At 40.1% G+C, this 21051-nt stretch overlaps 2 protein-coding genes across 2 annotated transcripts; both read right to left on the bottom strand.

Moving 5' to 3' along the window:
* Nucleotides 1-1142: 1142 nt before the first annotated feature.
* Nucleotides 1143-6867, bottom strand: slc6a14 (solute carrier family 6 member 14). The gene is made up of 15 exons (XM_053315493.1): nt 6802-6867; nt 6137-6284; nt 5899-6030; nt 4736-4876; nt 4348-4432; nt 4123-4255; nt 3698-3838; nt 3448-3583; nt 2823-2915; nt 2603-2728; nt 2407-2525; nt 2210-2309; nt 1997-2106; nt 1449-1616; nt 1143-1298 (listed from the first exon to the last, which is right to left on the bottom strand). Exons 1-15 carry the CDS (start codon nt 6865-6867, stop codon nt 1143-1145), a joined length of 1854 nt encoding a protein of 617 aa, XP_053171468.1.
* A 4076-nt stretch (nt 6868-10943) lies between these two features.
* On the bottom strand, nt 10944-12546 carry fmoda (fibromodulin a). Its single transcript, XM_053316064.1, has 5 exons — nt 12187-12546; nt 11800-11922; nt 11543-11683; nt 11187-11454; nt 10944-11095 (listed from the first exon to the last, which is right to left on the bottom strand). The coding sequence occupies exons 1-5, from the start codon at nt 12544-12546 to the stop codon at nt 10944-10946; spliced, it is 1044 nt and encodes a 347-aa protein (XP_053172039.1).
* Nucleotides 12547-21051: the final 8505 nt, after the last annotated feature.

Raw genomic sequence — 21051 nt, 5'->3', positions numbered from 1 at the left:
ATACAGTCCATTTATGTCACAGTCAGACTTGCTCTGACTGCTAATACAAGCCCTTCAGCTTAATCAAATACTAGTTCACCATTCAAACACTCTGAGAGATTCTTCTGTAAATATGAACTTTTGCATTGGTAAATACTGGGTAACTGAAACAAATATCACACACACACACACACACACACACACACACACACACACACACACACACACACACACACACACACAGAGAGACTATGTTCACACTATGTTCAACCAATAGCAGTTCCTAGTTTGAGTCCAACCCTTCTATATGTTAGGCTACACTTGCTCTGCTGGGTTGTATGTTTGAAAATAAGTTCTCACCTCTTTGTAAAGACAACAACATGATCTCATACACAAGGCTCTAAAACATGATATGTACAGTCTCAACCCTTCAACCATCAGATTGACTGACTATGAGGAATTTACCAAATAAAAATAACCTGACAAATTTGGCTTTAATTTATTTGGTCCTAAAAAAACCCCACTGTGGCAGACAGCAGTGCATGCAGTTGATGTGAACTGCCAACACACAGAGATAAAACATGAAAGAGTTACATAGATGAGAGTAACATTTCCTGGTAAACCTAAATATGGTTGTTATTTAAGTTGGATGTGAGATCATGTAAAGAGAACATGTAAAACAGCTTGAAATTTGATGTCATTGCCTTATTCATGTTGAATTTTAAATCAATGTAAATAATGTCATCACATGTCAAAGATACCGAAATAAATTATTTATTGCAGCAGATTTTCTGACGTGAGCATGATTTACAAGATCAAACATTTTTGGTTGATGTAATTAGACACATTACCTGATTCTAAAGCATGTCCAGATTAACACTGAATCAAATCATCCCCTCTAGTGAGAAGGGTATTTATAATTATAATAAGTATCTTTCAGCCACTTTAAACTTATTGTGGCTCATCTAAATGTGCAGTTCAGTCCTAAATGGCTCTCATTTATTTGCATTTGAGTCACTCTCTGCCCCCTGAAGGTCAAAAGCCACTTGATGCAGCTTTAACTTTCAGTATAAAGTATTCAGCTTGCTGTCTTGCCAAAGGGAAGAAGAAAATGTAGAAAATACACATGAATGCATGTTAACACACAATCAAAAAAAAAGACATCAGAGCCATGAGCTGGAGATCACATTTACATTTGTGTCTGGTTTGTTGCCGCGATTCTTCATGCGGTGGCAGTGTACTTCTGCGTAGCGCCCTGTGCGATGGATGTCCAGGTAAGGATGCCATTTTTCAGAGGGAGAGCACAAAGACTTCAGACGCTGTGGAAAATGAGAGATTAGGATAATGGTACAGATGGAAATCACTTCCTGGCACTTCTCAAAATCTGAAACTGCACACATTTTAATTATTTTTAAATGTGGACGAAGAAAATAATTCTGTTTTTCTTTCAGATATCATAATACACACACCTTCCAGGGACTTCCCTCTGCTCTCATCATCTTATACATAGCGATAACAGGGATCCAGAGGAGGATGAAAGCAACCATGCACCAGCCCATAGCCAAGCCCCAGTCAGGGTACGGGACATCTGCATAGGACTTGGGTTTGAAGGTTATCACAGACCAGACCAGGATCACCTGTAGACAACAAAGATTTATCTAAGGGCGTCATTCATGACATATAAACAGAACTCCATTATGTACCTTTGGTTAGAAACCTTACATACAAATAGGAAATGAAAGGAAGATTTTAGATATATCTGGACACATTTCCCCATTTCTTTTTGTGACTCTGTTTTCTGATAATTATTGATCGATCTCCTACTTTGATGGCACTCATCAGCATACAGTACGCACGTGTATAGAACTAAAACAGGTGGATCCAAACATTTGATTGATGTAGCATGAGTCTTTTCTGTCAGTGTTTAGTGCAAACATAAGCAGAAAGTCAAAAACATTTTATATGAAAGTGTGCTAAAGGTACTTCCACTAAAGGCAATGTGTGAGGTTGTACCCACCACTATGATGCAGGGTGTGATGAAGAACCAACACATTCTCCACCACAACCAGAATTTGAAACTCCTAGTTCCAATCATCATCTCAATGTCTTTGATAAAACGATTTCCTCCTAAAACACATGAGAAGAACATGCACATTACATGCACACTGAACTTTAGGCTATCTACTATAAGTCAGTGTTAAATGCACAAAACTACAGGTATCATACTTACCATATATGTAGGAGACACCAATAATCTCCAAGACAGCCAAAATTAGTAGCACCCAGCTGGCAACAAAGTCGTCAATTAGAGTCACCCAGTATATTCCTGCCTATCTCAGACATACACACACAAACAGGCACACAGAGCTGGTTAACCCCACTTAGGTCAGAGAACAGATGCATAAAATTCCCCTTATGCAGACTTACCCTTGTGACACATGGCAGGCCCAGGAGATAGAGGATGACACAGGTTGTTGTGGTCACTAAGGCACGTTTGGATTTGAAGATTTTTGGGAAGGCATCAATCAGGCAGGTTGCAATCACCTCTGAGGAAAACAAGAGAGATTTCAGGATACAGAAATATGCTGAGACAGCCATGGATATAGGCAATGTAAGATCTCACCTATTCCTGCAAACTGGGAGTCTAGCCCAACAGTCAAAAGCATGAAAAAGAACAAAATGGACCACAGAGGGGAAATGGGCAGCTTAGAAAGAGCATCTGGATATGCAATGAATGCCAGGCCAAATCCTGCATGAAGACAAAAAAAAAATAAAACATAAAACACATCTGGCCGTCTTCCATATTTTTACTTGTTTGTACCCATATGGTGTTTCTGTCTGACCTTGCTTCACCACTTCTCCAACAGGCGTTTTGTAGATGTGAGCCATGTGACCCAAAATTGAAAATATGGCAAAGCCTGCAAACACACTGGTGCCTAGAGGGAGATGAAAATAATAAAATAGATTAAAGAGCTTCAGAATAAATGTAATTATTAGATGATTTGATTTGACTATAACAACCCATGGTACTGAATCCACACTATCATTCCTATATATCTTAAAGTTGCAATAAACAATATTCAGCCTCACTGGATGTCATCAAACAACTTATCTGCTATGTAAAGACATAGTGGAGTAATGGCGACCCGAGCAGTGAATGAAGTCACACTCCCTCTGTTTGTACTGTTATCTAGGCTTCTTTGTTGAGATATCTTCATGTCCTCCACAAACATTTCCAAGATGGAGAAAATATTTGAGAATCTTGATCGATATTTGATCATCACTGCCTCGTTCAACAGTTTGATCTGAATTTTGGTTCAGGGACACATTTGTTTTGGCCTGAGATGCTGGTGCTATAGTGCGACATCTGGTGGCTGAATGTTGTGATTTGCAACTTTAATATATAATAAATAATAGAAAATAATGTAAATCATATTAACTTCCTTATATTGTTCATTGTTCTCCTACCAGCATTAGTAAGTGTTACAACAAATGCGTCCTTGAACATATTGTTGTGAAAGCTGTTATAGGAAGATAGAGTCATGACTCCACCCCAGGCAATAGACAGAGAGTAGAAGGTCTGAGTTGCAGCATCTTTCCAGATCTAAAAACACACAGTAATGCTTTAAGATTTAGTTTTATTCCTCCAAACTTGTAATGTGATAATGTGATACTTGTATTGTAATGTGTTGTTAAATACAGATATTTGGGCCCTTACCTCTGCATCAGTCAGTTTAGTCCAGTTGGATTGGGAGCCAATGTAGAACTCGATCCCATCTTTAGCTCCCTCCAGTGTCACACCTCTGATCAACAGGATTACAATCACCACATAAGGGAATGTAGCTGTGAAATACACAACCTGGACAGACAAAGGCCAAGAGTTCACAGTGTGCAAAAATATTTTAACTACAATTCAGTCAACAAAAATACATTTTGCTTAACTTAGGAAATACAGATAGTTAGATATTGCGGAGATAATGCACACTGTGTACTGTCTCAAGGCAGTTCAAAACTTTTTAAACTCTGTAACTGTGAGATGTATTGATGTGTCTTCTTTGTGTCGAGCCTTTGTTGGCAAGTAGGGAGAAACACACTTACTTTGAATTCAAAAATGACCAACAGATACCAAATGTATTGACTTACTTTGCCAGATGACTTGATACCTCTGATGAGTGCTGCAGCAACAAGCATGGAGCTCAGCAGCAGACAGAGAGCCAAGTGCCAAACTACTGGTCCTGTTTCATCTAGACCACTAGATCTCTGCAGAGCCACATGACTGAGGAAAAAAGACATAGACATCTGATTGTACAACAGCTGTATGCCAGATGTGTGTGTATGCTCTTGTTTGCTCTAGTGTGTGAAACTTACTCCCAGTACTTCTCACTGGGGCTCTGCACTGGTACTGTGGTTATGTTGGATGAGGGACAGGTGCTGTTTTCCTGAGTCCAGTTTCCTTTTTTGGAAAAGGAAAGATGATGCGTGTATATACATTCATTTCCCAGAACAGAAGCATTATTCATGTTATCTTTGACCTGAAGTGGTTTTAGGTTGCTTATATTTTTCAGGAATATTGCAAGCACTGATCAAAATAGCACTGAACTGAACTACCTGTACTTTTTAATCTCCCATTTATATCAGATTATGTCACCCTTTCATCATTATTTCATGTCCATCCTATGGGAATGACAAATCAGCATCCACCAGCTGATCTGATCAATACCTTCTCATGAGAAAAGCAGATTGAGTGGAAAAGCACCTGCAGGTGTGTCAGTGCAGTTACTGGCCCACGGCAGAGGAGACTGGAAGGAGGCAAACATGTAATACAGGCTGTAGGCGAGGATGACGTTGTAGTAGATGGACACTATTAGAGTGACCATAACCATGGCAACACCAACACCTGAAGAGGAGGAGAAAGAGGTTGTGGGAGTAGTTGCTTTGTAAGAAGTTTTTAATGAAAGCTACTTGACTTTCAAAAAAGAACTCTCTTTGGGTGAGTTTAATCAATTCAGTTTTATAATTCAGTAGGATTTAAGTAGCCCTACTGTCCTGAAAATCACAGTTCCCTTTCAGGTTAAGGCTTGTTGAAAAAGTTTCCAGTGACAAGCTGAGTGCAGCATAGAAAACTTTCCTGAAATTGTCAAAATGTTGTCATTTTAGATAAATCAATGTCTAAGATATTCAAACATCCAGAGTGTATTAGCTCCATGACATGAACAGCTCCTGTTGCCAGACTAACAAGCAGTCTGTACAGGAATGATAAAAATGTCTCTGAAACCAGTGTCTTCATTTTCACAGCCAATAAAACAGCAATAACTCAACTGTCAAACAAGTAAATTACCCAGGCTGTTTCCCATCCCTGACCAGAAGAAAATAAAAAATTGCATCATATTGTGTTTTGTACTCCAATTATGTCACAACTTCAAAGACCCTTTTAAGATTATTTTTAAAGCACTTTTGAGTATACAGTATTCAAACAAATTCTGTTTTGACTGCTTGTTCACAGAATGGCACAGAAGAAGCCGTTATAAACAACATGTGGCATCAGTGCATATTTGTGTAAGTACGTTTTGATTTGTGAATTTTAATTGCAGTTTCCAAATGATGTGTTTCAACAATAACATTTGATGAAATGACACAAGTGTTGCTAGCACAGCTGAACTCAATACAAATATTTACATTTTCTTATGATTTCCTGGCTAAAGAATAAAGTCCACAGAACTCTAAGCAACATACTTTCTGCAACAAACCAAGTTTACCTCTTATTCAGATTTTTTACTACCTTGGTTAATGAGTTGTTCATACATTTTAGGCTACACAGTTGATAATTAACCAACAGCTTTGTTAAATCCGTCGTGTTTGACATATATTTCTCTAGGCGAACCTGACTGACCTCTCAAAAAACTTGAATGGTAGCCTTACCCTGCAGTATTGGCACTGATCTCCATATGTTGATTGGGCCTTGGCTGCAGAATTGCCCGAAGGCACTTTCAAGAAAGAAAAGTGGAATTCCAGCCACCACCAGCATCACAAAGTAGGGTACGAGAAAGGCCCCTGCTCACAAGGAGGGATTGGGTGACAGAAGATTAAAAGAAATTTAATAACAGTGGTGTCATCAATTGGGGCTCCCAAAACAAATGGTTCAGCACCAAATACATACCCCCTCCATTCTTGTAGGCCAAGTATGGAAACCTCCAGATATTTCCCAGTCCAACAGCATAACCAATCGTAGAGAGGATATATTCCCTCTTACTATTCCAGTTCCCACGTTCAGGATTCTCATCACCATCATCCACATGTGGATCCTGCTTGATGAAAAGTCCCAGAATATATTCAAGTGACAAAAGTTGTAAAATATGTAAGAGTGGAGTGGAGAGACACTTATTATCATTATATAATATCAGAGTATCATTCCCCAGCATTAAAACTAACTTTTGTTATAATCAAACACGATCATTACTCCTGACTGATAATAATGTATAACATTAATTTAAAAAAACAACTTCACTTTATGTTCACCGGGGGGGGAAAAAGCCACAGTGGATCAATCATCATCTCAAGATTCATTTACAGTGCTCACTTAAATTGATCCATAATATATTTCATTTCACCTACCAGATCTAAAGTAGCACAACAAACTTTTTTAACTAAATTTATTACAATTAAAAAGACAAAATTACATATTTTTTTTAATATTTAATCCAAAATTAAGCAAACTATGTATTTAATTTTGTCTCTCTCAATAGATCTATGCTTCAGTCTGATTCATTCATTGTGTGGTTAATTATCAAATGATACTCTGGTTGAACAGGTTTGTAATCCTACCTGGTTAACAACAGCAGGATTACTGAAGATTAAATTCTTGAAACTGTTCCAGCCGTATTTCCTCATGTCCTTTCACCTGCTTGATAAAAAGTCTGTATAAGAAATTCAAATCGCTCAGGTAGGTCTGCTTTAAAGTCCACCCCTCCAACAGGCAGGGGAGTGCTGTTGTTTAGCCAATCATATGTACTGACCTATGCTTGTGACTCCCCAATAGCACCACTGTGTGTGTATGCACAATTAGTATCTTAAAACTAGAATGATGATTTAAAGCAGGCAGTCTTCCTCTTAACTTATCACATATAGTGATTGATAAAGCTGAAGGATGTTAGTCTGATGTCAGTGTTTATTTTTTGTCACTTACGCACTGTGATACATCATTCTGTGAAATACACCTATACTCTATATGACTCATCACTCCAACTTCTTAAAGGAGTGATAACAACAATTAATAAATGAACAAAGCAGTGTAAGTGTAACTGCTACTCAGTGTTCAGAGATACAAGACAGTGATAAGGTGTGTGTGAGTGTGTGTCACTCCGGTCTGTGACACTCAACCAGTAACCATGTCATCACAACTACTCTCTAAGTCCACTGCTCTCACTGATGAGGAATAGATCTCATTTTGGTCGATGACGTACACATAATTATGGTCCTGTGTACATCTGTCACACCTGTAATCGTAGTCCGATGATGCGGCCACAACCCTGTCAGGTGACATGATCAGTGACAAAGAGAGGTCTTGAAAAAAATGTTGCTGCACCCATAAATCAGCAGATTATTACAATAACTATCACACTTATGGTTACACTGAAGTCATAGACACGCATCAAACAAAACAGTCAAACATGCTTTAACAAATTTATTTCTATTTAGCAATTTAGGAGTGATGATTAGTAATTGATCCTTAAACAATGACAATTTAAAGAAGGTTTTAGTGTAACTAGCCTAATGAAATTGTTTTTTATTTCTAAGCAGCTACTTGAACAGCAATAAAAGACTGTTTTTCACATTGTTGATCATTCCCTACAATAAAATAGGTCTGGATTTTTAGCACTGCAGTAAAATGTCTGTCAACCTCTCACTGGAGATAACCTTCCTCTGGTGTGTGATTATGACTGTTTATCATCACTGTAGGTTACCTGGGGTGGCTATGAGAACTTCACATTGCAGCCAGTTACTCCATTCTTGTAATTAAATCGTTTTTTTGCGAACATTTTCTAATGTGATTTTGATGTACTCTAGTCAAGTCAACTCAGTTGTTTTTATATAGCGCCAAGTCACAATAGAAGTTATCCCATGGCACTTTCACATAGAGCAGGTTTAGACCGAACACACCAAACATAAAATTGATGAAAAGTGTTCAGTAGATACACAAGTCCTCGTTTTTTGATTACTAACTACGCTGTATGTAGCAAGTGAATAACATTATCATTTATTGCTGACCTCATGGCTGTTACTCATAACTGCATGTGTTCATCCCCAGTCAGTTGCTCTTTTGGTTTCTGAGACATTTTGGTCAGTGACATGTGACCACAAGCTAATCACTGTAAACCTATAATATGCATTCTCTGTAATGACAGTATGTGCGGGTGTGGACCAGATCACAAGAATACATGGTAAATATAGACATCCTGTGTCCACTGACTATTCCACCACTGGCCAGCCGACACACCGAGGATTCAGTCCTGATGCAACAGCTCAACGAATGATGAGCTTGAACTTTTTCAACAGCTTGACCACATTAGATCAGCTCTCCCTCTGCAGCTGGATAAGTTAGCCTGAGGGCTCGTGTATTGTCATGCACTCACTCACTCTCACTCAAGAGAAAATAAGTATTTCTTGCTTCTTACAGATCAAACGACATGATAGGGGAATAAAAAGTATCCTATCAAAGAGCCTAAAAAGTTCATAAAGCTATCATTTGTAGGGTTTTTCCACTGAAATACATTTAGATTTTTTTAAATGTCTGATTTTCTTGTCATCTAGAAACATTTATAATGTATGATCCCCTACAGTTTGGCTATTTTCAGAATTTTAACAATATTGCATTTTTGCTTTTGTTGCATTGTGGAAAAGCCTCTCTTTTTTCTCTCTGGTTTACTGCCTTCATTTAATTCTTTGTGTCAGAATCTCCTGAAAAACTCTCCTCTCCATTTTATATATATCAGTTAACTGCCAGCAAAAGCATCTTTGCTCTTTCCAGTTTCTCGTCTTGCATCACACAGAATCTAAATGCATCAAAGTACAATAAATATTTAACTACATCCTTCATGAACAACAATGCACCACCCATTAATGTGTGCTCCAATGTTCTGGATGACTTTGTTCCACCTCATGAACAGCTTGGATGTGGAGCAGTAACATACTGGCACCTGTTAAGATCTACAATGAGGAGATGAAGATATAAGATGCCACAACTATGCTGGTGGCTTTGTGAGGCTGTACTTTGGCACCGCAGTGCATGGAGTTAAATGTTACATACTAATACTAAGTAAGTATGATGTTGACTATGTTAACCATGTATGCATGTATTATAACAGTGGAGGCTGGGAATGTCTTGAGTTTTGCATGTAGGCCTACTTGAAACCAGGTATTGGACAAATTAAAACTTTGACCTTATGTTGTGTGTGTTAAGGTGGTGCTAGAAAAAGACTAATCATCAAAGTCATTAAGATGCATTGTTTAGGAAACGTAATTATCTGTATCAAGTAGTTTGATATTTCAGCCTGAACCAAAGTGGTGGACAACCAACATTGCCATCCACAGAGCCATGCCGCCAGCATGGCTAAAAATAACTACACTTGATATGTGTGTAAAAATATCCGGAAAGAATATTTCATAATGTTTTTCATCAACCCTTGAGATAAAAAAGTGTGTGTGTGTATTTTACAGTGAGACATATTTAAATAAGACTGCATAGATTCATTGCATAATGATGTTGTTCAGTATCAATAATAGGCCTAATTTCATTTATGTACTTGTAACAGTGGTTTCTATGTATTTTATCCATCCATCTCTCGTCAATACAATCACTGAATCACATCTAAATCACACACTTAGACTCAAAGACTGTAGAATACAGTGCACTGCACATGCTGCATTTTCACTGCATGTAAGAAAACAAAAAGTACACTGATCTCTCTAAAAATCCAATTTTTTTATTTAGGCTTGTAAACATAAACCCTTAAACAATACGAAAATCAGTCCATGCAATGCATAACTCGGGAATCTTAATTCATGCACCCAAAGCCCTCTGTATGTTTGCTAGAGTAAAGTATGGAGATATTTTCACATGGCACAGTACAGTACAGTACATTGATATCGTTCTTTCTCTCTAAGGAAAGTTGATTTCACTGTGCAAAAGGATCTTATACAGAAAAAGGAGTCACAACATTTTTGTCTTAAAGAAAAACAATAGTCAGAACAATTAACACTGAACTCCAATAAGATATCACGAGAAGTTGTGAAGACGATCTCATGCAGCATACATTTTAGTACTGTCAAGTTATTCTATGACAGCTATTCATTTAAAGCTAAACAATGCGCATCAAAGTTTAGTCACAATATATTTATGCCAGCTTATCAGACAAGGCATTTAACTGCATGGAGGAAGAGAGGAAAGAAAGATACAGAAAGCTATAGCTTCAAAATGAAAATATTGAATACAAAGATCATTGATCCTCACAACATACATAAAGGACCAGGGTCAGATCATTTTCAATATGCAAAAAAGAGACATATATTTGGCTCATACAGTATCTTATTGAGCATACAAACTTTAAAACATATAAACTAGTCTTTTTTGACCTCTTCTTAACCAGATAAAAATTTAATGTGGGAATTTCACAACACTTGTTGTAGAAATGTATAATGGTCTTATTTTATATATTCCACAGACAATTCCCTGTGAAATAACGAGTGTTGAAAACAGCCATGTGTCAATCTTTGCTCTCACTGTGATGTGAATAGCAGATATTACAGTAAGAACTGCTGTCACCAGCTATCTATATCAAATTATATCATCGCCCCTGCTGTACTTTCATTTTTTGGCGTCCACTGATAAAAGTGTCACACTGTAAGCGCATGTTGTAAAATGAGCTGTGTTTGTGTGCCAAGTGCCACAAATTATGTTGTGTGCACGGTTAAACGTCAATGTTGGAGGCCACGCGAAGGCAGAGTGATGAGTCTGAGGGGATGTCCTGGCGGCTGATCTCGTTCCCATCCAATCGCAGCGTCCGCAACTTCGAGAAGTTGGTCACATCCACAATGCTGCAGAAACTGCCCAGAGTGAACTCTGCAGCAGCAGGGCAGAGGGAGAGGTGGTAATAAATTAATTACTGTAACCATACAGCAGTGATAGTTTATTAAGATTTATTACGGTTTACCTTTGATCTGGTTGGCTTGCAGATAGAGATGTTGTAGTGTAGTGCTGACTGGAGGGATTCTCTCCAGTTTATTGAAGCTCAGGTCCAGCTCCACCAGCCCAGTCACATTAAAGGTGTTGGCAGGGATGCCCTTGTCTGTGAGCTGGTTGTGGGACATTCTGATGTACTGCAGCTGCATGAAGCGTCCCAAGAAGCCCTCTGGTAGAGAGTCAATGGCGTTGGACTCGAGGTAGAGTTGGTGCAGTTGTTCTGGGAGAGCCTCTGGGACCTTGGATCAGTACATAGGGAGAGTTCAGGAGGACTCGAGACTCTCCTTTCAGTTAATGGAGTGCAGACAGACACAAACAAACATTTACCTTTGTCAACTGGTTGTTGCTGATGTCCAGCAGTGTGAGGGATACAAGTGGCTTCAATGATGTGCCCAGGTCTGTGACAGCGTTGTCATGGAGATACAGGATAGTGAGATTATCCATTCCCTCTAGGTCTGCAGGTGTTACCTAGGCAACAATGACAATATTTTTAAAGTCTAATGCCTCTACTGATAAACAGCCAAATCAGTGATATTCATGCAGATAACGGCTCTGCATGAATATCAAATTGTGGACAACATTACCTTTTCAATCTTGTTATGGTTAATTCTCAGGTCTCGCAGGGAACGAGGGAGGTTACTAGGAATGCTGATCAAATTGTTGTGTTGCAGATATAAACGCTCCAATCCCCCCAGCTTCAGAAATGCCTAAGATTGATATGAAGAATGGACAACACATGCATAGTGAATTTTGAATCAAGCCTCATCATGAAAAAGATTTCTATGTCCAACTGTACAAGAATTCATCCATTGTTTACTAACACATGCAACAATAAAACCATTATTTTCTTTTCATTTGCAGTGACACAACCTGTTGGGCACTTGCCAGCCATCTGATAACCATTTAGACCAGCCTTATTGCATCATGCTCTGAGCTCGTGTGTGTCTGGGTTTGACTGGGACCAGATGTACCTTCTTGCCAATGGCATCAGATGTCAGCTGGTTGTGGTGCATCATGAGCCACAGCAGATTGGTTGCATTGGTCAGAGCTGAGTCAGGTATGGCTTTGATGGCATTGTTTTGGAGATACAAATACTTCATACGGGAGGGGATGGTTGGCATGGCTGTCAGGCTTCGTCCATCACAGTACATGGCAACAGGAAAGGATGGTGGACAGTCACATTCAGAGGGGCACTCTCCTCCTGTGGTGTCTGCCTGCAGGGCGCCATAATAGTTGCTCCGCTGGCCATACAGCCAGGCGAAGGGGTCCCGTCCATGGGAGAGACAGAGTGGCAGCAGGGCAGAAAGGAGGAAAATAATCACCAGACGCATTGCCACTGTTACACAAGTCTTTTCTGTAAACTAACAGAGAGATAGAGAGAAAAAGATGTATTAACATTCAAAAGGGAAATGGTAAAGTCATTTAAAGCCTAGATTTAAAGTTTAGTGTTGATCCTCTGCCATAAAGGGCAAGTTCCTGTCCTAGTGAAGTGGTTCAGGTTTTGCAATAAGTCACCAAAAAGAAAAAAGAAAAATCTGAAAAAATGTAACACATTTTTTCAGAATGTAACACATTTTTTCAGTGAGAAGAGACTGTTATTCTTTTTCTCTACACAAAACTAGCCTTACTGTTACCATCCTGTACTGAAGTTAAATGAACAGTCAAAGGTGCAGTGTAGCTACTGATGTTTTGGAAATGTAACTGCCTGCAGAAAAGCACATTCTTTGGGGTCTTAATCCACAGGGAATCCAGGGGGAAAGTTAGAAAAAATAAAAAAGACCATAAACTTAACTATGAATGCCAGCTTTGTAAATAGGTCTCACTGCTGCCCCAGAATTGTGGGGGGATATCCAATAATGACCCTCTGATCTGCAGTGGAAAAAAAACTGAAGCAAAATTATGACTCTATCATCAATTGTTTATTCATCTCCTATCAGGTTTCGTAAAAAAATAACTTACACATGAAAGACAGATCGACAGACACGTGTTCACACATACACACATAAACTCACACACACCCACCTACCTGATCAGAGAGAATGGCCCTCCTTGTCCCCCTCTTTCTCCCAGAATGTACTCAGGACTGGAGGGGACTCTCACAAAAACTTTGTAAAAAAAAAAAAAAAAGACGGCCTCCCCTCCCAGAGCTCCTTTCCGTTCTGCCATCCCCCTCTCCACCCCTCTTTCTACTCTTTTGCAGTGCTGGTTCCTTCCACCCCCTTTTCCAACCCTCCTGCACCCCATTTTGTTCACTCAGGCATGGCTCAGCACACCCCACACCCCACTCTGGAGCCTCTTTTTCCACTAATGTGAGTGATGTGAGATGCAGTGGCTGTGAGGGATTGTTGCCATCTGTGTGCAGCACATTCAGTTCCTTTCAGCTGAACTCCACTGAATATTTAGATCTTTACACCTTTGCTTTTGACCTATTTTGGATCACTGAATAACTATAAAATAATTTACACAAGTGTAAGGACCTCTTCATTGTATAGAGCGCCTGAAGGAAAATCAATAGGAGGATATGCTTCAAATTCTGTCTTAGACACACAAAAAAAGCTCCTACAGTAAAATACTCTTCTTTCAAACATTATTCAGATGGACTGATAATGGATAACAAAAAGTGCTCTTCAGTCCATTTAGCAAACATCTTTGTGCCAGGGTAAACATGTTGTAGCAGGGGCGGATCTAAGTGTCTCCATTCGTCTCCAACAACCTTACATCTTGTAAAGGGTTAAATGAAAACATGTGTGACAGTCCTCTCATGTTTGTCTGTCTGGTCTTGATGTGGGCCTCTTCCTGCCTCTGTGTCTTCTCCCCAACATGAGCTCCATCTGAATCAGCTATATTCCGCTCTCTTCTGTCTTCATTTCTCCAAACTGTTGTTGATTCATTGATTTGTTTTCCAGTTTATCACCTCCCACTCTCCTCTCCTCATTCACATTAATTAATTATTTATTTTTCTTGTGGGACACTTTTCTCTATTCACAAGAATGGAATAATAATGTGATTGTTGACTAGATAGACATGTTTGCACAGGTCTGACTTGTATCTGTTTGGAATTCAAATGATCCGGCGTCTCGGGGAGGGGGGGGGGACAGTGCACCTTCAACACTATGTATGGTGGGGATGGTGCACTGCTGATCTCGACTTGGGACATTGTGGATTGGTGGGAGGAATACTTCAAAGACCCCCTCAATCCCACCAACACACCTTCTGGTAAGGAAGCAGGGCCTGGGGACCCAGGTGTGGGCTCTCCTATCTCTGGGGCTGAGGTCGCAGAGGTGGTAAAAAAGCTCCTCGATGGCAGGGCCGTGGGGGTGGATGAGATCCTCCTGGAGTTCCTCAAGGCCCTAGATGTTGTGGGGCTGTCATGGCTGACATGACGCAGCATCGCGTGGACATTGGGGCAGTGCCTCTAGATTGGCAGACTGGGGTGGTGGTCCCACTTTTTAAGAAGAGGGACCGGAGGGTGTGTTCCAACTACAGGGGGATCACACTCCTCAGCCTCCCTGGTAAAGTCTATTCGGGGGTACTGGAGAGGAGGGTCTGTCTGTCGGATAGTTGAACCTCAGATTCAGGAGGAGCAATGTGGTTTTCGTCCGGGTCGTGGAACTGTGGACCAACTCTACACCCTCTGATGGATCCTTGAGGGTGCATGGGAGTTTGCCCAACCGGTCCACATGTGTTTTGTGGACTTGGAGAAGGCATTCGACTGTGTCCCTCGGGGAGTCCTGTGGGGGGTTCTCCAGGAATACGGGGTATCGTACCCCCTGATACGGGCCGTCCGTTCCCTGTATGATCGGTGTCAGAGCTTCGTCCGCATTGCCGGTAGTAAGTTGGACTCGTTTCCAGTGAGGGTTGGACTCCACCAGGGCTGCCCTTTGTCACCGATCCTGTTCATAATCTTTATGGACAGGATTTCTAGGCGCAGCCAGGGTGTTGAGGGGGTCCGGTTCGGTAACCTCAGGATTGGGTTACTGCTTTTTGCAGATGATGTGGTCCCGTTGGCTCCATCAGACCGTGACCTCCAACTCTCACTGGATCAGTTCGCCACCGAGTGTGAAGCGGCCCGGGATGAGAATCAGCACCTCCAAATCCGAGTCCATGGTCCTCAGCCGGAAAAGGGTGGAGTGCACTCTCTGGGTCAGGGATGAGATCCTGCCCCAAGTGGAGGAGTTCAAGTACCTCGGGGTCTTGTTCAGGAGTGAGGGAAGGATGGAACGGGAGATCGACAGGCGGATCGCTGCGGCATCTTCAGTAATGCGGACTCTGTACAGATCCGTTGTGGTGAAGAGGGAGCTGAGCCGAAAGGCAAGGTCAGTCGATCTTCGTTCCTACTCTCACCTATGGTCATGAGCTTTGGGTAGTGACCGAAAGAACAAGATCGCGGGTACAAGCGGCCGAAATGAGCTTCCTCTGTAGGGTGGCTGGACTCTCCCTTAGAGATAGGGTGAGAAGCTTGGTCATCCGGGAGGAGCTCAAGGTAGACCTGCAGCACCTCCGCGTTGAGAGGAGCCAGATGAGGTGGCTTGGGCATCTAGTTAGGATGCCTCCCGGACGCCTCCCTGGTGAAGTGTTCAGGGCACGTTCCACCGCACAACCCTGGGGAAGACCCAGGACATGCTGGAGAGACTATGTCTCTCAGCTGGCCTGGGAACGCCTCGCAATCCCCCGGGAAGAGCTGGACGAAGTGGCTGGGGAGAGGGAAGTCTGGGCTTCCCTGCTTAGGCTGCTCTCGCGACCCGACCCCGGATAAGCCGCAGAAGATGGACGGATGGATGGATAGATTATTCTGTGCATTAAAATGTTCAACATATATTGTATGGCAGTCCACACAATCATTTGAAGTAAGTTAAAGGAATAGTTTGACATTTTGGGAAATTCGCTTATTCACTTTCTTGCTTGGAGAGGACTGATACCACTCTGAGATAAAAAAAAGGGATATTGACCTTCTCAACCACAGAAAAAAAAGCTGCTTTCATAAACAAATCACTGTTAAAAATAGTGGTGTTTTATAATGTGACAAAACTGTGGTTAAGGTCTGTTTAGGTCAAAAAACCCAACCTGGTTCAGGTTAGGGGAAGATCATGCTTTGGGTTAAAATGATCACTTGGAATGCAGTTAACACCTTCTCAAAGTTATGTACGCAACCTTTGTCATCATGGCAAGTGTAAACAAAAGCATAATGTTTTTTTGGAAACAGGAAGTGAACAGTGGTCTCCCACAGCAAAATCCACCTTGCATCTGATCAATTATCTAGTCATCCAAACCTGCCTCCTCCTAATGAGGTAGAATAATTTTATCAAGTCACCTTAGACTTAGACTTCCCTATAGATCAACATTTCTATGGCAGCTAGATGACATAAATGCAGCTGTAAGCCATTTTTGCCAGCTGAATTTAAGATCTACGTACAGTATACTGTTGTTATTCTTGTGAGGAATGGCTGGTATTTCCCAAAGTGAACTATTCCTTTAAGTCTGTAATCTCTTCAAACATTAGTCCAAGGGCCATGAGTGCTCAAAGAGCAATCCTGTCAACTCTTGTCAATAGAGTAACCACAGTCTATAGCAGAGCTATTCAACTATATTGTACAGGGGGGCATATTGTCAGATTGCCAAGGGCCTAGGGGCCAGACATTTCCCTGTGCTATTATTCTCATTATATAAGCACACATGACAGCCACATTTTCAAAACTTTTATTTGATTGCAAAAATAGTCTACTCACAAAATAAAATAAAATAATTAATTTTCTTTGCAACACACACTTTGATATAGGCCTAAGTGTAAACACATATTTGAAACAAATGTAGTCTTAAACACATGTCAGCCATCTGCCATATAATTTGGTAAATTCTGACATTTCACAGCATTTTCTGTAAACATTTACAACCATCTGTCTTCTGTCTAGGAAGGATGGAGCTGCAGCGACTGCAAAGGAAACACACTGGCTTGCCTTCAGCTGTTTCAATGTACACATATTTCTCAGTCCTTTACCCATTGAATGGATGATTTTCGGCATGAACTTCTCTTTTTTCTGAAATATTCAATATTAGCTAGTTAGGAGCCCTTCTTTGTGTTTGCATACCGCCACCTACTGTACCGGAGTATGAAGGCTCTAATTTACATTACACAGGAGTGCTCTGCTGGTTTGAAGGTTCTACTGTGGCAAAAATGTCTGTTATTTGCTTGATTTTCTTTTCTTCAGGTCATAAATTTGATGTATTTATAAACAGAACTGAATGGACAGAACGGGCCAGTGTTACTTGATTAGTGGGTCAGAATTGGTTCACAGACTGCCAGTTAAATAGGCTGGGAAAATCTGTGGTTTAAGCTGGCTTTGTGCCTTACATGTGTTATTTATGTTGATTAATTGTAGCCAGTGTGTCAGATATGAGAATAAAAAACATCATATGTCCAAAAAGGGAAGAAAGAATCAACCAGATGGCCGCATGCATTACAGCTGAACTGGTGAAATGTGTTGAGGAATTTACAAGTTGTAGATTGTGATTGTTGAGCTTTGAATAAAGAGGCTTGGACACTGGCATGTGTCCGAAGCAGGAGGGACAAACAAATACACAAAGAATGTTTTCTTCATTGCTGTTCTGCAGTTTGTTACTGCAGCATGACAAAAATGTTATGTGTGTGTGTGTGCTCAGACCTGTGGGCACCAGATGCAGCAGAACAAACATCATATCACTTATTTTAAATGTGATTTGCAGCAATAAAAATTCAACTACTAAACTTAACTACTTTACTGTTGGATTTCTCAACCCAGCTTTATGTCTCTGTCAACAGGAAAAGGGTAGCTGCTGGGATAAGTTGCTTAAGTTTTGTGATCAGGTTATGAGCACTGAACCTTTACTTGATGGGCAGCCGTCTGAGCTTCATGAGGTTAATACCTAACGAAGAAAGAGAGGGTGCAGCAGTTATCATTTAGAGTGAGAGAAATTGATTCTCTGCTGACCAGGACTTCAAAGCAAGAGGCCCAGGTGGACTCTCAGTTGCCCCAAATACACCCAACCCCCACCTGTGTCCGTCACCCCTTGTCTCCTGTCTGGGTCATGACCAGCACTAAGCAGGGATCAGAAGATCAGAGGACCCAAGCCTTTTCAATCAGGCCATGAGCTCCTCATAGGAATTTTCATTCAGAAGAAGTAGCTTATGTGGTCACTTACCTGCAGAAAAAGACAAACAGCTATATATAACAACTATAAAGAAATACTTAAACTGATAATACATACATACTAAATCTGCTCAGCTTTGTTTCCTCCAGATCTTAAAATATAAGTCAGTGAGGACAGATACACTTTGTTTGGCAGCCAGTGTTTTGCTTGAAATGGACTAAATGGTCTCATTATGTATGTATGGAAGTCAGATGTTCTTTCATCTGGCTGCCATACAGATTCATATGGGCCTAATAAATAAGTAATAATAAAAAAAATGCAGTATTTGTCTTTATGAGTGAGATGCAATGTTGGAAATATGTTTTAGGAGGAGACTGAAAATGCAACGTTAAAATAGGACACACATAAAGAAAATGTATTAAAACCATAAACAAAACTCAGTGAGTCATCATTTTCTTGGTCTTCAGTTTTAACTAGGTCATAATGCAATCTGCGGCATCTTATCTTTTCCTATATAGTCTGTCTGTCTGTCTCTCTTTCTCTCTCTCTCTCTCTCTCTCTCTCTCTCTCTCTCTCTCTCTCTCTCTCTCTCTCTCTCTTTAATACACACATGCATACACATACAAATTTTTTGGGGTTTGTTGACAGTTTTTGTGACATTGTCAAGTCTTAATGTTAAATTTAACAGTTAAACTTGTGGGAACTGGACTTTTGACTGCTGTAGAGAGATTATTTAACAGTGTCATCCATATTGAAGGTGCAGGCATGGTAATTAAGTGGAATTAAACAAATAAATGCTAGGAAAGATAGAGCTTTGGTCTTGGTGATTGCTGGACAATGTGTCTCCTTAAGGTAACTTGAACCATGGCACCCCAGGGCACAAAGGGCAGCATAAACCATGCAATAGGAAGCAGATGTCCCAAGCACATACACACACACACACACACACACACACACACACACACACACACACACACACACACACACACATACACACACACATAAATCCTGCACAGATGTTACACCACGTCAAGCCTCTCACCGTTTTCTCATACAGATAAAAGCAGTAACTATTCTGCATGTTGGTAACCAAGATAGTCATAATTATGGATCTCATTTCAATTCTGGTGTCATCTTGGCACAAAAATGTATGATTCGACCAAAAGAAGCGATAACCATGACAGGGACCATCTGTAACTGTGAAACTTGTTGTCAGTAAAAGAATGAATGTTATTCAAAAAGATTAAAAAAAGAAAGATGTCAAACCTTATTTTTATTCATGCAGCCCACACAGTGATTATTATTGTTCTTTAAATAAAATCTTCCCACCTCTCAAACTGAACTATGACTAACTGGTATTAATGTGACCTTTGCCTTAGTTTATCTCAACCGGTGTGCTGATGATTTGAAAGGAAACAGAGCCCTCTTGTGTCAGTAAGACAAATGAAGGGAGCAGATGGTGACAAAAATCATGAGGAGAGAAAGTCGAAGAAATCAATTCCGAAACACTGGTTGTTTTCATTTTTAGAGATAACATGTTAACTAGTACAACCAGCTATATTTTTGAAACAGAAAGTTGAAACTCAACCTTTTTGAGTTGAGAAGAATGGGTAGTGATTCAAAAAATGGGAAGAAGAGATGATATTTCAATGACAACTAACACTCAATATGCTTATGAATTGACAATTGATTGTTTTGCCAACTCTTGTTTCAAAAGAAAGAATAAACATTTCCAAGCTTTGGGAGAAAGTTTTATCTTATGCCAACTGTACAAGTTTGACATAACACCGATGACACTGTTTTGGCATAGACACCCTTATTGTAATCAGATTACACCTTTGATATTGTTGATATTGATAGTATTTCATCTGTGCAGCTTCTCTTAAAATGTCAGACACGTGGCCAAATAAAACCAAGACTCTAAACTTTAATCCATGCTGTATATGTGAATGCAGTGCAGGTAGAAAACAAGTGTAACTGTAGCAATAGAAAAGCATCTGCGGGGATCCGTTTGAGGGTGTGCCCCCACAAAAGCTGACAAGTTGCTGAGGAGCTGAACAAGATCTGGAAATGTGATAACAAGATTATGCATCGTCTTTTTCCAAGAGTGATACTTAATACAGGTTATATCAAGTTGAGACACAGCACAAGTTGTGCAAATTTGATTGACCTCAGTTCAAGTTCACATGAATATTGGTGTAATATGTGGTGTCATACAGTATGAGGAGAAAATGATAGTGTTCTGTGTCTTGTGTAATCGTAAAAAGTCACATCACATGAAAAGTTTCTACTATTTATACTGTTCAAACTATGACAGATGGCTCTACTGTATTTGTTCAAAATAGTGATATTACTCATCAGTTTAGGATAGCACAATGACATTAACAGTCTGAGCAATAATGAATAACATGATTTCTTTAATTGCTCTTTTTGGGGTTTTTTCTGTGACTTTGTGCTGTAGCAGCTTTTGTATAAACACTACGATTCCTTGCCTTTCATTTGATGCATTATTGCACAGATGTGAATTACAACCATATAATCAGATTACACTAGCTTTTCTTTTACATGACATCAGTAATAATAACAATAAAAAGGCTTTTGTAGTCTAATCTTTTAAAGGTTACTATTATTTTCCCAAACATTGTACTGTATATACCGTTGTGACTGTAAGATGTTTGACTTTCAATTAGAGATATATACTAGTCTTCTGT

This window comes from Scomber japonicus, chromosome 3, assembly GCF_027409825.1.
Source record: "Scomber japonicus isolate fScoJap1 chromosome 3, fScoJap1.pri, whole genome shotgun sequence".
Lineage (NCBI taxonomy): Eukaryota > Metazoa > Chordata > Actinopteri > Scombriformes > Scombridae > Scomber > Scomber japonicus.
Note: the sequence above shows the minus strand (reverse complement) of the source record. Positions and strands in the feature narration are given on the sequence as shown.

Coding starts and splice junctions, on each gene's coding strand:
- fmoda (XM_053316064.1), bottom strand. CDS start 12,546: ATGCGTCTGGTGATTATTTTCCTCCTTTCTGCCCTGCTGCCACTCTGT. Junction 11,923..12,186: donor CTGATGCCATTGGCAAGAAG/GTACATCTGGTC, acceptor TATCAATCTTAG/GCATTTCTGAAGCTGGGGGG. Junction 11,455..11,542: donor GCAACAACCAGTTGACAAAG/GTAAATGTTTGT, acceptor TACTGATCCAAG/GTCCCAGAGGCTCTCCCAGA.
- slc6a14 (XM_053315493.1), bottom strand. CDS start 6,867: ATGAGGAAATACGGCTGGAACAGTTTCAAGAATTTAATCTTCAGTAAT. Junction 6,285..6,801: donor ATCCTGCTGTTGTTAACCAG/GTAGGATTACAA, acceptor CTTTTCATCAAG/CAGGATCCACATGTGGATGA. Junction 2,310..2,406: donor GCCTGCCATGTGTCACAAGG/GTAAGTCTGCAT, acceptor TGTCTGAGATAG/GCAGGAATATACTGGGTGAC.